This window comes from Triturus cristatus, chromosome 6, assembly GCF_964204655.1.
Source record: "Triturus cristatus chromosome 6, aTriCri1.1, whole genome shotgun sequence".
Lineage (NCBI taxonomy): Eukaryota > Metazoa > Chordata > Amphibia > Caudata > Salamandridae > Triturus > Triturus cristatus.
The window spans coordinates 426005486-426022421 of NC_140589.1; the positions used below are offsets into that span (position 1 = coordinate 426005486).

Below are 16936 nucleotides of genomic sequence, written 5' to 3' on the forward strand. Positions count from 1 at the left end.
GGAAAGTAATAGGCCCTGTGGATGGTAAACAGATGGTTCCTTTTTAACCATGCCGGTTTTACCACTTCATTCAAGGTCTTACAGGACTTCTGCCATAAATAATCGCAATCCTGTGTAGGTAAAGAGTCTCCCCACAGTTCCTTGGCGAGATTGAATTCGCCATCCACAGCTTCGAGTATGGCCTGGTACCAAAAAGAAACTTCCTTCTTTCCAGGGGACTTAGTCACAAGCTGGTGTTCTAGAAAATTTCCGCATCCCACTACGTTCTTGCAATTTGTTTGTGAGCGCGATCGAGCTCAGCTTTCCAGCTGAAGATATTTAAATCCAGAGAGGCTTTCTCCAACCAAGTCTTTAAGTTGTTCCCATGAAATAAAGGTACCATCAGGGACCAAGTCCCCCAAGACCGCTAGCCCAGCCTCTCTTAAGGGTATTGCTAGCCTATCCCTTAAACACTTGGAGCACCCGGGGAGTCCCAAAGAGGAGCAAAGCTGGAATAATAGCCAAGTGCCACCGAGCCCCTCAATTTGGCCCAAGTTTTGGCTAAGCCCTGGAGCACCTTCAACTTAACCTTTTATTAAAACTTTGGGTCCCCGAATTTAAACAGAAAACCCTCCTCTGGTAGCTTGGCGGCTCTAAGCATAGCTAGGAACATCCCCCCCACATCGGTATTAACAGGCATTTTCAAGAGCATGCATGAGTGTGAAAGTTGGAAAGCCCAGGCTAAAAGCTGGAGCTCTGGTAAAGCAAGGCCTCCCTTCTCTCTCCTTCGCCTCAGCTTTTTCCATGCAATCCTAGATGATTTGTACGCCCAAACAAATGAGTTAATACTCCTCTGTCACTTGTCAATGGTGTATTTTTCAAAGTGAAGGGGGGATACAGTTGAAGAGGAAGGTGATTTTAGGGAGAATTGACATCTTAATCAAATTGACCCTTCCTATAATGGATAGAGGGAGCAAGGCCCAAGATTTCATTAGCCTCTGACACTCCCTTGCCACCATAGCAAGATTGGTCTCGGCGACCTTTGTGATGTCTTAAAGAACGTTTATCCCCAGGTATATCATTTTGGGGCTAATCTGATGCTGGTGCTGAGACCCTCCAAGATTCCAAGTCATAATTTCGGTCTTCGAGGCATTGATTTCATAGCCTGAGACCAATCCGAACTCCTGGGCGAGACAGACGGCTGGAAAAGCTGACTGCAAATTAGCTGAAAGAACTAAAATGTCATCAGCATACAGGGTGACCTGCCTCTCCCACACCCCATACTTAAAAGGCTGAATGTTAGGGTAGTCTCTAAGCCGTTGAGCAAATGGCTCAATATAAAAGTCAACAAGCATTGGCATAGCCAATAGGTCTCGCCTTTGGGACCTTATAAGTGTTTAGCCATGCAACAGTCGCATAACTAAACACTTATAAGGTCCCAAAAGCGAGACCTATAGGCTATGCCAATGCTGGTTTTAACTGCTGCAATCTATTGAAGCCTATCGGAGAGCATCAAAGCGGCCGCGAAAGTGATCGCGATTGCGAGCAAACATCAAAGTGGCAGCGAAAGTGAAAGCAATCACAGTAAAGCGCGACGCGCGCGCCCATGCACATGCACTGTAGTTCTAGGCTAGCCTGGTAGCACTTTTTGGAGCCCTCACAAAATGTCTCGCCAGACCAGCACATGCGCTGGGTCAGGCGAGACCTAAAAAGGAGAGGGGAGAGTGGGCAACCCTGTCTGGTCCCCCTTGAGTTCTTAAAGGGATCAGTAATATTGTAATTAACAAGTAGTCTGGCAGTTGGGTACTGGTAAATCAACTGCACTGTGCGGCAGAAATTTTCCCGTAGGTTAAACTTCTGCAAGACCTCCGACAGGTAGATCCAATTCACTCTGTAGAAGGCCTTAGTGGCATCTAAGGTCATGGCTGCTAGCGGAAGGGAATATACGGAAGCCAAATCAATCGCACAAATGAGATGATAGGTGAGGTCCGATAGCTGCCGACCCCCGACAAACCCTTTCTGGTCTAAATGAAGGATGTCTTCCACCACGGCTCCCAATCTTGCTGCCAATATTGAGGTGAAGATTTTATAGTCAGCATTCAGGAGTAATATGGGCCTATATGACCCGCAGCTTGATGGAACTTTCCCTTTGTTTCAAAATCAGGATTATAGTGGTGTTGTTCCACGAAGCTCGGATCCCTAGGCCCTCCTTTAGTACCGGATAAAAAGAGACGTCAGGGTGGGGACGATCTTATCACTTAATAAACTATAGATCTCAGCTGTGAGTCCATCAGGACCCGCTGCTTTCCCGTTCTTGCAGCGTTGAATGGCTTCCCTGACCTCAGCGCGAGTGAAAGCCTGATCTAAGTAACGTTGCTTGTCAGACTTCAGGGAGGGGAGAGGGATGCCTCCCAGCCAGCTCTGGGCACTAAGGTTATCAACCCTTTTATCTTCACAATAAATGTCCTGGAAGAAGGTCTGGAAAGCATTGCAGATTTCCCCATCTGAGGAAAGAGTGACATTATCACTGATAATTTCCTTAATGTAATTCCTTGCCCAGTCTGATTTGGTCTTCCACGCGAGGCGCTTACCTGTCCCTTCCCCATACTCGAAGGGGGTGATTTTACTTGCCTCCCATCTTCGAGTAAGCCTGTTGTGCAAGATGATCTCCAACTGACCCTTCAAACCATCCAACTTTTCCTGAAGTTCTTGCTGGATTTCGGGGGAAACTTGGCAAATTAAGTCGGCCTCGACCTCCCTCAGCTTAGTTTCAATAGATAAGATCTCTTCTTTATATCTTTTATTTATGTAGCAAGACCTACTGGTAATTTGGCTTCGCAAGAAAGCTTTTAGAGACTCCCATATGATTGTTATGGAGGTCGACCCAGAGTTCACTTTCAAAAACCATTCGGTTTCTTGTAGTAAGAAGGAGATCTCCTCTTCCTCCAAAAGTAGGGAGCGGTCAAAGGACCAAGTCCTAGTAGGGCTAGGCAATGGACCCTCGAGGCTAAAGAGAATACCTGAGTGGTCTGAAAGATGATTCGCCAAATAAGAGATTTTTTTGACTCTTAACGAATTACTTATCAGCACATAATCTATTCTAGATTGGTGCTGATATTTGTAATTACGAAACGAGACTCCTAATTGCTGACCTGATCTTTCCCTCCAAATGTCTGAGAAGGCAAATTGCTTCATTGCCCCAAGTAGAAAATCCAGAGATTTAGAGGGGACCAGGGCTCTATTGTTCGGAGTCTTATCTAATAAGGGGTTGAGGACGATATTAAAATCCCCAGCTAAGACTATTGGTTCCGGAAAATCCAACAAGTGAGAAAAAATAGTCTTGAGGCAGGAGGGGTCATCTTGGTTGGGTCCATAATAGCTGACCAAGGTAAACAGAGTTCCCATTATGATAACTTTCATGATGACCCATCTGCCACCTGGGTCAACTAACTGTGATAAGATATGCGCCTTAGCTGTTTTCTTAAATAAAATTAGAACCCCTCTGATGTTAGCCGACTGACTAGTACAGACATATGAGCCAGCCCATCTTTTATTTTTAAAAAGAGAGACCGTCTCTTCCTTAAGTAAGTGGGTTTCCTGGAGAACGATGACTTGCGCAGAAGAATCCTGAAGGTATTGTATGATCTTATCTCTTCTCGGTCTAGTGCGCAGGCCATTAACGTTCCAGGACAAGAACTGTATGTAACAGGTGGATCAAACCAGGGACCTATCATCAAAAAGGGACATTGGAGAGACCCGCACCAGCACTCAAACCAATTCTAAGACCATTGCTCTTAAAGTTGAGATTGGTAGAATTAAAAAAGGGAGAATGAGGAAAGGTTTTATTTTTTTGCCCTGCTGCACCCAACCCCAACCCCTATGCCCCTCCCCTGGAAAACTCATACCCCAATTATCTGGACAGATGAAGTCCAGGCAATTGCATCCCGGAGGTACCCGCCCCAGCCACTTCCCATAAAACAACGAGAAGAAAAAAGTGCAGAAAAAAGGATTTGCCAAGAGGACCCATGCGGCTTTGAGGCCTTGAAATGCGGTCGGGACCAAATTAAAAAAGAAAGAAGACACACCAGTGTGCACTGTTTCTCCCCTTTTTCCTTATTTCCCCTTTAATTCAATATTTCTTTAAGTTCCTTAATTTAATATTTTTTATGGTTTCTTCTCAGTATTAGCCCCTTCATGTGTGTAATCGTGATTATACTAACTTTCTCCCCAATAACTAATTGCCATTCACAAGCTAATAGGAAAGGGGAGGGGGGGAAAAAAAACACACAGAGAAAAGGGGCGAAACCACAGCTAAGGAGAAAAATACTGCCCCAGCCAGTCCCTGTCCCAAGCTAGGACAATCCCTTATGAACCTCCTTTGCGAATACTATCAAGCAGCTCATCCGCCTCCTGAACTGTTCTTAAATTGTGCATTTTGTTATTGTGCATCACTTTCAGGAAGGCCGGAAATTTTAACTGGCCTACTGCACCATGCTTTTTAAAATCCTCCAACCTCCTACCGAATTCCCATTGCCTATCCAAAGTGAGCCTCGAGAGGTCGAACCTGATCTCAAATGAGAACTCTTTTGCCCTTACTGTTTTCAACTTCAGTGCTGCATTGAGGATCTTCTCTTTTAACGTGAAGGTGAGAAAATTGATAAGAATTTTCCTGGGTTTAGATCTGTTGGGGTTTCTTCGAAAGGGATCCCTATGGACCCTCTGTATATCAGGGCTTAGTGCTTCTTCTGAATCTTCGAGCTGTAGGGAAACCTTGAGTAAGGAGACAATATAAGGTCTAATGTCCGATCCTTCACTACCTTCCGGAACATTCAGTAGGCGCAAGTTATTTCTACGCGCGTTATTCTTCAATTTCTCCAGTCTATCACTAAGATCTACGCGTTCTTGCTTTTGCAGTAGAATGTCTGACTTAGCCAGCCCAAGATCTTCTTTTAATTCGCCGATGCGGATCTCAAGAGTTACAGTCCTGGAGTTTAAAAGATCTATTTTTTTTCCAAAGATTAGCAGAAATTTCTGATTTCCCCCCCGATTACTTGCAGATACTGCGAAGCCCTTTTTTATGTCTTCTGATAACGTGATAAAGAGAGCTTCTAAGCCTGAAGGTGAAGGTAAGGATGGAGATAAAGAGCCTGGCTCTTGTTCCCCCCTGGGTTCACTGTCGGAGACTACTGGTAACGGAAACTGCGGCGGATTCTGAGCCTGTGGGCAAGCTGGGGGACCAATATTCGAGGCGCTCATGGGGGACCAACACTTCTCCTAGGTTGCCCTGCTGAGCGACCGAGTCTGACGCTGGACTGGATCACCTCCTTCCTCACCGGTAGAACCCAGAGAGTCCGCCTCCCCCCTTTCCGCTCCGAAGCCACCACGATCATCTGCGGCGTGCCCAAAGGCTCATCCCTCAGCCCGACCCTCATCTACATCGCACCACTCACCAACATCATCCGAGCACACCGCCTCAACATCGTCTCCGACACCGATGACGCACAGTTGATCCTCTCCCTCACCAAGGACCCGGCCATCGCCAAATCCAACCTCCATGAGGGAATGAAGGACGTCGCAGACTGGATGAAGACTAGCCGGCTGAAGCTGAACTCGGACAAGACAGAGGTCCTCATCCTCGGATCCACCCCTTCAGCATGGGACGACTCCTGGTGGCCGTCATCGCTGGGAACCGCCCCGACACCCACCAACCACGCACGCAGCCTGGGTTTCATCCTGGACTCCACGCTCTCTATGACCCGACAGGTCAACGCGGTTTCCTCCTCCTGCTGCTTCAACACACTCTGTATGCTCCAAAAGATCTTCAGATGGATCCCCACTGAAACCAGAAGGACGGTCACCCAAGCACTCGTCAGCAGCAAGCTGGATTACGGCAACGCACTCTATGCATGAGCCTCGGCCAAAGTCCAGAAGAGACTCCAACGCATACAAAACGCCTCCGCATGCCTCATCCTTGGACTCCCTCGCCACAGCCACATCACCACCCACCTTAGAGACCTGCACTGGCTCCCGGTCAACAAGAGGATCACCTCGAAGCTCCTCACCCACGCGCACAAAGCACTCCACAACGCCGGACCAGCATACCTCAACGAACGACTGTCCTTCTACACCCCGAACAGCCAGCTTCGCTCCGCCGCCCTCGCCGCCGTCCCACTCATCCGCCGAACGACCACCGGCGGCAGATCGTTCTCCCACCTCGCCGTCAAGACGTGGAGCACCCTCCCCACACACCTGCGGCAGAACCAGGACCTGCTGACCTTCCGGAGACTCCTCAAGACCTGGCTGTTCGACCAGTAGCTGCTTCCTTCCCCCTTAGCGCCTTGAGACCCTCACGGGTGAGTAGCGCGCTCTACAAATGTACTGATTGATTGACTGTAGGTCTTGCGGCCCCACTTCTCAGTACATAGGCTTTTGCAAATCTGTTACTTCTTTTTCGAGAGCTACTCAGGGACAAATCCCTTCTCTTCTCACAGTCTAGGGGGAGCCCGGTTTTTGAGTCAGTGTGCCCTGCGCCAGTGGCGACGCAGGGTTTTCAATACCTGGGCATTTTTGTTTCTAGGAATGTAGAGGAATTCCTTAAGCGGAATCTGCTTGCCCAGATTGAGCGCCTCGGGGAGGATGTGACTCACTGGAGAGCGCTGACAATCTCTTCGACGGGCCGGGCTCTTCAAGGTGATGACCCTTCCCTGCATGCCCTTCAAACACCCCCCCCCCCCCCCCCCCCCAACATGGTGCCTCTGTACTTCTATACCAAAGTCAACAGTGAACTGCGCATACTCATTTGGAACAGAGGCAGCTCATGGATATTCCTCGGGAAGCTATAATGGGGGTGTTCGAGGGAGTCTGGCAGTCTCTGATCTCCAAGCCTACTATTGGGGCCGCCCAACTGATGGTCGTTAATGAGTGGGTATTTGGGGACGGGGCATCAGCCCATAGGGTCATGGCCGAGGCTATGGGCGATATCTTTCCATCCTATATGACAGGAAGACAGTGGCCGCACTCCCGATTTACACTCAGGCAGTATTTACAGCCTGGCATGAATCAAAGGCATCTGGGGTGGGAGGGTAAATTGCACGCCACGACTTCACTGTGGGACAGTGAAGACCATGGGGAGGTAAAGAAAATGAGGGGCCACATTAGATTTGGTTTGATAGGCACTGACAGACTGGGGGACGTCTGGTGGGGGGGCACTCCTGTCCATGGAGGACCTACAAGCGGAGTACGACATGGGGGATGGGGAGAAATCCTGATGTTTACAACTGAGGCATGCACTACGGTGTCATCTGCCTGAGGGGGAATAGCTATTGAATCCTCCTCCATGGAGGACCGGTTGGTACTGGATCCAATGCCTGTTAAAGCAGTTTTCTTGGTTTACCGGAAAATGATGAATTCTTCACCGAACCTACTTCGCTCATTGCGGGAGGCCTGGGAGGGCGACATAGGGTTCATAGAAGATGACGACTGGGCGGAGGTCATCCAGAGCCCCAGAGAAATGGCTATAAGGGCCTGTTTCCGTCTTATACAACTGCGTATACTACATAGATACTACTATTCCAGATCTGTGTTACACCGCATGTGCAGATATGACTCTGCTCCGCTGCGCAAGGGGCTGTGGCACCTTCTTCATTACACTTTGGGAATTGCCCTGAGATTCAACAATACTGGAGTGAGGTCACAACTGTCATGGGTTCCTTTGGAGGCTAGATAGCTGGTACTGGGTATTTACGGGGAGGAGGCATGCCCCAGGTACCCTAAACTGTGGCTGACATTGGTAGCTGGGGTGGTTAATGAAATATTGCAAAAGCATAGGGGGAGAGCAGACCCACCGTTTATCCTGGACTGGAAGGACGACCTAGACTGGTGCCAACTGGTGGAGCTCAAAGTTTATCAGAGCCATAGGCTGGCCCGCAAGTACAAGAAAGTGTGAGGAAGCTGGGTCCAATAGAAGTAGACCTGGTGTAGACTAGGGGTACAGCTAGAGGGGGGGGGGGGGGGGGGGGGAGGGATTAGGATACACCCGTGCCTGGACTGTCTTTCGCAGAACATTGTGCCTATGGAAATGTATGTGAAATGTTCCGGACAACACGATCACGGTCAGAAATGGATGTGGTTTGTATTTTCCCATATTGACTCGCTAATGTGACTATTCATTCTACATGTATTATTGTATACCGAGCAACTGTTCAATAAAAAGATATATATATATATTTTTTTTAAACTAGTGGTTTTTCCAAGGCATGTTTCACATTGCGGTCCTCTGAGGCCTGCTGCCTGGCCGCTCCATGATGCAATACCGTATCTAAAGGGGGCAGAGCCTTCTCCGCCTTGCTTCCACAACTATGGAACCAACTGCCCGATTACCTGCGCAAGGAACCGGCTCTCCTCCCCTTCAGGAAACAGCTCAAAACTATCCTGTTCAGGGAGGCCTTGGACACTGTTTAACTTACCTCCCTGTGCGGCCATACATCAGTTTACGACCTTTGGCAATTCTCTCAAAAGCACTTAGAGACCTGCCAGTGATTAGCGCTATACAAACATCAATTAACATAACATAACAATGACGCTGGAACCAAGCCACTCTGAAGGAAGCAGTTGAACATACCATTCAGTGTGGCTGAAATTATACTACCCCCTTTCCTAAGTATGTCTGGAGGGGCTGGGTCAAGTGGGAACCCTGATTTAATGGTCCTAAGGCTCTCTTCTGTTTCCTTTCACATTAGAGGAGAGGATTGTAACCTAAATTTGGCTGGTATAGTTGCTTTCAAGGCTGGGTGATGGATATCGTTCTTGGGTAAGGCAATCAGAATGCTGGTGAACTTTTCTAAAAAGAAGTTAGCGAGCATATTACATCACTCTCTGAAGAGGTAGGTCCTGTTTGATTTTTGGCTGGCTTCATAAGGCGGTTAACTATCTTGAACAACTTCTTCGAGGAGTTAGAGATCTTTTCTATTTCATCGCTGAGATACGAGACTCGTGCTTCCCTTACTTCATACGGATACTTTTTTACCTGCTTTTTATATGCTGCGTTACTAGGCCCATCATATATTTTCCTCCATTCGCTTTCAAGTTTTTTAGTCTCCTTTTTTAGCTGCAGGAGATTTGTTGAGAACCATGGGGCATGTCAAAATGGGCGACTTGGCCTTTGTGGTTTTAAGGGAACTAGATTGTCAAGAGAGCCTTTGAGCCAATTTTTAAGAACACTGTATCCCTCCCCTGTATCAACCACAGAGAATTATATCGGAGGTTGCACCTGGAGATACAGGATGCATATTGTGGAATTAAAACTAGTTTACCATAACTTTCTGGACTATTGATTAATTAGGCCTGGGCAGACTGTGGAGCTGCAAGAATTAGCTCTGAGGTTGCACCTGTAGACATCTTTGAAAATAAGGAATTTCTCACTTATGATGTCGCAGAGCCATATGATGGGAGTGCAGCAGTGTTCAAAGTAGACACATGCTGGGAATAACTGTCAGCAGGCTGGGCCAGCTGACCTGTAAGGGGCACCTTGGAGTGCTCATTTACAGAACCACTCACGTCTCACGCCTATAAAAGAAGGATGAGGCTGGAGGGAACTGGTCCTATTCACATTTGACGGCCAGCTCTAGCAGTTAGAAGATTGTGGCAACGGCGAGCCTCCCTCCTCTGAGGAACATGCATATATTTCTAAAGATCTGCATACTGAGGAGCTAACATAAACTGAACTGATTTTAATGCGATAAACGTATCCTCATTAGACAAGTTGTGGACCAACATTTGTCGTGGAAGAGAACAGAGGGCAGCGGCAGGATGGTGAGCCGTGCACCTTGTACGCTTATGTTCAAGGGGGCGAGTCACTAAAAACTCGTGCCAGGATTGAGCCTGAAGCCTGTCTCTGGCTCAGGTCGAGGTGTTAGAACCTCGAGCCCATGAAGAAACTAGCTTCTGGTGGTTTCTGCCTGCCACCCTACCTCACCCAGGATGTGGCCTTACGGCCAGAGGCTGCTGACTATAGAACTGGGAAACCAGGCTTGAGTCTCGCATCGTCCCAACATCTTGTAATTCTGCACAAATCACTTAATCTCCCTGTGCCTATAAAAAATGTAACTGAACTTGTGTAATGTAATTGGTGCTTGTGTAAAGCGACCCAAAACCTCCAGGTCAAGTTTGCACAATATAAAGAGGCAGAAAGAGGCAAAAACAAAGTAATAACATAAGAAAGGAAAGACAAATAGATACCCATTTGGTGGCGGATTTGTAAAAAGTGAAAGCAGAAATCCTAGATAAATTGAGGCTTCCCCGCTTCAATTGAGTGATCTTAGACAAATGTTTTTTTAGAAAAACTCATTTTTCTTCTGTATCCTGTATGAACGCACTTTCCAATATGTGAGTTCAGAATATCAGTTGTGCAAAAACCTATTGTGTTTCAGGTTTTTTTTTCTCCAACATATTTTTATTGGAGTTTCATAACATACATAGAAGGCACATCCTCCTAGTGTGTTTCAGTTAATAGACAATAATGTAGCCAGGTACAGGGTTTACATGGTAACTATCGTGCGTCTAATGGTTTACGTTTAAACACTTTAAATAAAAAGTACTTATGCGACCAGTGCAATAATGTGACGTATTAATATCAAAACTTCCACATATGAAAGAAATTAACATATTTTTAATTTTGACGAGATTCTCACATTTCACGTGGTATTTGCTGTATAATTTATATAGCAACCATTTTCAGGGCTCGGCTCATGCAGACCCTTTGGCTCGGCCCTGGTTTGTCTCTCCCTATTAGTTTGTTGACTCGCCCACCTCTAATTCATGTGCTCACTTGCTTCATTCACTGTAAATCCAGACACTGGCATTCTAGCTACAAGCAGACAGTCACCACTGAGAAACAGGGAGTTCCTATTTCAATTTCTAAGTTACAACATGCTCTCTAGCATGTTTTCATATGTTTGAAAGGACTTGTGATTTTCAGACATCAATGTAATGATGATATATTGACTTACAGTGCTCTTTCTTTCAGGTCCTTCCCATAAAGGTTGTACTTTGCTGCAATGTAGTTAAGTATTGCTCTGCTTTGCACCAGTCTCATTCCATCTATTTCAACCATCGGCACTTGTTGAAACAGCAAAACCTCATCTGTGAAGGTAAACAATATGTGTTTCATTACTTTACTTTTGGTAATGCCATTCGTCTCAAAGATAACTGTGCAAGTTTTGGACTCAAATTTGATTACAAAATGTTGACACAAGGTCCTAACCTTGTGGTCAAAGGTACCGTGACAGAAACTAGTAATTCATTAATGCATCAAACATACTTTCCTCCAACAAATAAACCCATCGTATGCACAAATTAGAGAAAAGCTGTGCTACCTTATCTGACTTACTCTCAGACCGAATTTGCTGGAGAAGGAAATTATGTGGGCCACAGAGTTTTCTAAATGATCTTAGGGACCCCAGCAAGCAGCACTCAAAGTGCACAGCTCACAACAGAAAATGGGGGCTACTCCTGAGTCCTTGGCTCTCTGGATAGATGCGGGCAAGAAGCCAAACTCTTACCTGAAGAAATATTGAGTGAATACGTCAAAGTAATCTAAGGAACAATAACCTACTAATGTCGAGATAAAGGCTATGTTTAGAGATAACTTTTAGTAAGAAGTCATATATAAAATATATTTACAGTATAAATAGTTCAGATGAAATAGAAACTACACGAACACAATACTGCACAATATGCAATAAATGGGAAAGGTACAATGTATCGCTCTCATCCTCACTGCCGGCCAGAAGAAAATAATTTAGGGAAGGTGAATTAGGATGATCTTTAATTAGAGTTTTTTTGTTTCATTCTAAGATACAAAAGATAAGATACAGAAATTAACATCATCTGCTGTGATCTACGAGGTATGGCCTTCAAGTTTCCCTCTAATTCAGTGACCACTCTAGGTGAGTTTATTACTGAGGGAAAGATCAACAGGCCCCAAAAATTATTGACCAGTGCGAACAGAGCGAGTATGGGAGAATCTCTCGGAAGATTGGTTGACTTATCCACAGGTGCCACATATCTCGGAAGGGTGGAAGGGCCTGTTTGAACAGTGATGTTCAAAACATAGCCCTGAAGAAAGGCCCTTCTTGGAACTGAGGTAGTCTGCTTTGGAACTCAAGGTGGAGTCCAGCTCGTTCCATAGACAGAAACCTCTCTATGGCCAGACTGTTGTGATTGTTATATGCACTCATTACTAGATATTAACTAGGCACAAGCCACACAGTACGAGGATGGACCCCACAAATTTAACACATTCATGCTGAACTGATGGAGTAAACAAGGTAAAAATGTGGATCCCTAGTGAGAAAAAGGAACAGATTGGGATTACTGCACTGGATAAAATACTATGTGCCATCCTACTAACCAGAAGGTGGGCCCATAGCTATAGCCCCTCTCATGCCTAGCAGAGTGTCCTTAGAGCTGCCCTGTAGAGCTCAGAACAGCAGAGGGCTGGTGTGCCCAGAGACTTCTGACCGTGTAATGATCAGTCCTCATTACAGCAATGCTTCTGGGACGCTGAAATTGGGCGCAGACTGAATTAGGCAGGTTCTCTACTCACAGGCGAGTACATCTCATCTTCTTCAGAAGCAGCAACAGCAATATGTTCTCTTCGGTCATTGGGATACGGTCCTCACCCTCAAAGGGAGACTGAATTCAGCCTCTGCTACTCTCCTTTCTCTGCACAGGTGTTAGTGCGCCTTGAAGTAAAAGATGAATACTGGATAAGCCAAAAGGGTCAGCTTGTATCCAATCCTTTGGTGGTTGAGTTGCATCAAACTGCCCACTCACAAAGTTTGCCCCAAACTGGCCAAGTGCGGTTTTCTATCTGGCATGCCATTACTCTCAGGTATATATTGGTTTGCAGACTACCATATGTCTAATCAGGTGCTGGGATCTTCTCTCTGCAGAAAAAGCACGAGTCAAATGATGGGGAGATAACCTACCTCTTTGTGGAAGGTGTGCACTCTTTCCATGTCTTCGGTCACACTCACTACTCCGTTGGTAGGCGACAGACGACCTGCTGGAACATGCATTTAGATGCGCTCTTAAGTCACACTTAGTTTTACAAAAAATTCTAGAGGGAGGCGAGGATCCCGCAGAGCAGCGCAGGAGGGGGATGACAGGAGTGAGAGCAGCATTGCCCACCGCTAGGCCCTAGTGGCACCTTACAATATTAGCGGTTTCATACATTCAGGGAGAAGCCGAGGGGTACCCACCTCTAATGTACCAAAGCACTCTGTCACTCACAGCGTACGAGTGACTCGGGTGCTCAGTCATGACACCCTACATAGATTTACTAGGGGGGACTAGAAGACAACCTCCCAGTGTGGTGCAGTAAAGAGAGCATGTATCCAGCTACTACAATTAGCTGAAATATGTCATGAGACCGCCTGGTCATGGGGGCAGCAACCACCCTTGTTAGGAGGGCACTTTAGGTGCCCTCCTAAAACTCTGTTGATCAGTAACTTAGAAACATCACCAAAAGCACTTGTCAGGACACCAGTAAATACACTAGGACTGCCAATCTGATCAGTAAGTTATCATTTGGAAACAGCTCAGGGTTGTTCAACCTTATGGCCTCTGTGTCAGCGGATTTTAGGCTTGGCATAGCCAATGCCCTGGGCTCAAGATACAAGGATGTGCGGATGATTGCATGATTCCTCAACAGTCCCTTTATGTTGTTGACTTTGGCAGTGATTGACCATGAACTGAACCAATGTATTGATTGCAGCTGTGATAACATGATAAATATTATATAGAACAAAGTGTGCTGGCTGAGCTCCTTGCACAAAATGGTGGTCTCCAATTTATAAAATGCTAGTTAACGATTCCCCAGATATATCGGACCTTTTGGAGGCTGGGTGACCTACTCACTAGAGTGACTCGGAAAGGCAGGCGGCGCTGCTGTACCACCAGACAGTGTCTATCTGTCGAGCATTAGAATTGTGCAGCTAATAATCTAGAATAGAGTGTACTATACACACAGTGAAGCTTAGGAGAATATCTACTGATTACGTTTGAGGGACCCTAGAAAACTTTTACTTTTCAATTTTTTGATTGATTTCCCTATATAAAAAAGAGTTAATCAGAACATCTTTCGGTGGCTGCAACCACTAACGCTGAACTCCCAGACTCCCTCCGAATTTCCAATCCCTGACACCAGGCCACCCATATATTAAGCAAGGAAGTTCAAAGATCATTAGTTATGGAGGATTCGAATGTAGGTATCAAAGTGGAGTCAGACAGTCCCAGAGGTTACAGAGTTTGTGGGCATGTTCTGCCCCTGTACTCTATTCAAGTATGAATAAAAGGACCCCATAATTCAATAAAAGGATGAGATGTACCTGAAACATCATACACTACTTTCTCATGCCCCCACAGCTGCCAACATTTATGTGACCAGATTTCGCAAGTTGCCTTAATAGGTTTTTCCCAGAGATGGAGAGAGAATGGGGCGCTTGGCATACCTGCAATGGAATGGCGGAGTATAGACCATTGGATGGTCTGCCAGGTAAAGTCAGTTCAGGAAATTTGTCTAAATCTGACCCTGGATTTGTGAGATCGCAAGAAAGATATTGTCCCACAAATCATTCAAGTGTGGGTATGATCCCAGGGTATGAATTAGAGAGCCTGTTACTCCCATAACCATGCCAGTAAGGGTCTGAATAAGTGGGGTTGATAATGCAGGGACGATTTAGGGTAAGGTGCCAACAAAACATTATTTTGTATAGGATCTCTCTATTTAATAGATTAAGTATTACTATGAAGAAATATCTAATGCCATTTTTTAGCATCAAGTGATATGTGAAGGTCGGTCTCCTATTGTTGTTTGAGAGGATGTACATGCTATAGTTGCTATATGGAATAAATGTTAGAAACCAGGTGCTTTGGTGTTGTGAGGCTAACTTCTCAAAGGACATGAGCGCACTAGTGGTGCTTGCTATAATACGGTTTTGTGTGACCCAGTGCCGGATTTGAAGGCAATGGAAGCGTTTGGACTCGGGGATCCCGCATTCATGCTTATCTTGAAATGATTTCTCGCTGACCTCTATGTTGAAATCTTTGAGGCGAAAGCAATCCTTTGACTTCTTAAGCTGTAAGTAGCAGGTCGACATACCCTGGGTGAAATCTGCACTATCTATGGCTCATGTGAGAGGGGAAGGGAAGGAGGTAAGTCCCTTCTTAGTGACCTGAGAGTTCCAGACAGATAATGCTGCTCAGGAGACAAGGGAGATGCACTCCTGCCTTTAGGGACCCATGGTACTTCACCCAGTGGCCTGGCTTCAAAGGTGTTGTTACTTCGCTGTTTAGCCATCTCCCCTGTCAGCCACTCGATCATGTAGTGTAGTTGAGACGCTTGGTAATAATGTAACAGATGAAGGACCTTCGGCCCACCATCCCTGGGGTGCTTCGAATAGGTCTTGATAGCACGTCTCGACTGTTGCCCCTCCCAGATATAATTCATGCAGGTTGCCTGGAGGCATGAAATGTCATCCCTGCTAATGAGGAAAAGGCATAGCTTGAAAGAGCTACTGGATATGTGGTTGCAGAGTCATTTTGAGTGGCAAGATGTGCCCTACCCAGGAGAGGGAGTAGTTTTTCCATGCTGCCACTGTGGTTTTGGCTCTGCATTGAAGAATGTCAAAGTTTGTTTTGGCGCAAATTCGGAGGCTCGGTGTCAGTTGAATACCCAGGTATTCAACAGACTTCATGGCGCAGTGAAACTGCGTTGGTTTGGTTAATTACGCTGGTAAGAATTTCCCTCTGTTATGACCACTGTTGTTGTGTACCTGCGTGGACACCGTAATTGTATTGCTTCTTAGATGTCCCTGCGCGGACACCGTTCCTGCTGTGAGGTCATCAGCTGTGAACTGTTGGTTTGACAGTTCACAGCTGATCACTAAACTGCGTTGACGTCGTTTGCGCTCCAGCCTTGCTGGAGCCTGTGTTGGCAAACTTAAAAAAGAACTACTTCTACTTTATTCACGGTGTGTTCCACGTTCTTTACAAAGTGACGACGAGCGCCAGCACAGGAACCCACGAATGAAGATTAATGCTAGATTCAGAAAATAGAAGATTTGCAAGTACGAGAAAAATTTGTTCTCCACACAAAAAAAACAGAAAAAAAGAGTAAAGTTTACAGTTGACCCCAACAGACATAGTGACCACACCGTCATCCGCTCCACTCAACACGCATGCACAGACGTCACCCAAGGATTACACTGACACATTCGTTATGGGTGAAGAACTGCTGCAGGTTTATTTCATACAACATAAGTATGACGATAGAGTGGGTTATCTTACGGGCGATCCAGGGCAAGCAACCCCTCGCTGCTCCACCCACCTTACGAGCCTTTAGCACGCACGGTGGGTCGATGCCCGACAGCGCGGCACATTCTTTTCAGATCCTCCTTTGGATCACGTGATCTGTCTAATACTCCCGCCCCCTTTTTACGGGGGGCGGAGCGTGTTATGGCACACCCCCGGTTGGTCAGGCCCCCCCAACCGCCCGAAGGACTAACGGGGAGCCGTCGCGGTCTTCCCAGAACCTCCTTCGGCTCCCGGACCTTGGCTCGGGCACCCTTACTGTGCCAGACAGGGGTACCCTTACTGTACCGACTGTCGCAGAGGTACCCTTACTGTACCCTTCTGCCTCCAGATCGCCCTGTAACTCCGCCACAGCTCTGGGGAGGCTTCCGTCGCTGCCAGAGCCCCCCCTTCCTCCCTTCGCTGTTATAGGTGCCCTGCCCCTGCGAGCTAGCTTTTACTGGGCTAAATTATGGGTCCTGTTCTGTAACCCTTACATGACCGCATTAATTTGCAACATTACTCAGAAGCCCAGGGCAGACTAACAAAGGATGTCTTTTGGCCCCACTGCCGTTCATGAATGGTGTTCCTAACTTTGTTAGCG

General features: G+C 46.5%; 1 protein-coding gene across 1 annotated transcript in view; it reads right to left on the reverse strand.

The window, feature by feature from the left end:
• The window catches only part of LOC146817240 (glutathione S-transferase-like), a 465743-nt gene that overhangs the window by 179901 nt on the left and 268906 nt on the right, over nucleotides 1–16936 (reverse strand). Inside the window, exon 4 of the mRNA XM_085610837.1 lies at nucleotides 10986–11118. Coding sequence (XP_085466963.1) covers nucleotides 10986–11118 — 133 coding nt within the window. The remainder of the gene's footprint in view (nucleotides 1–10985; nucleotides 11119–16936) is intronic.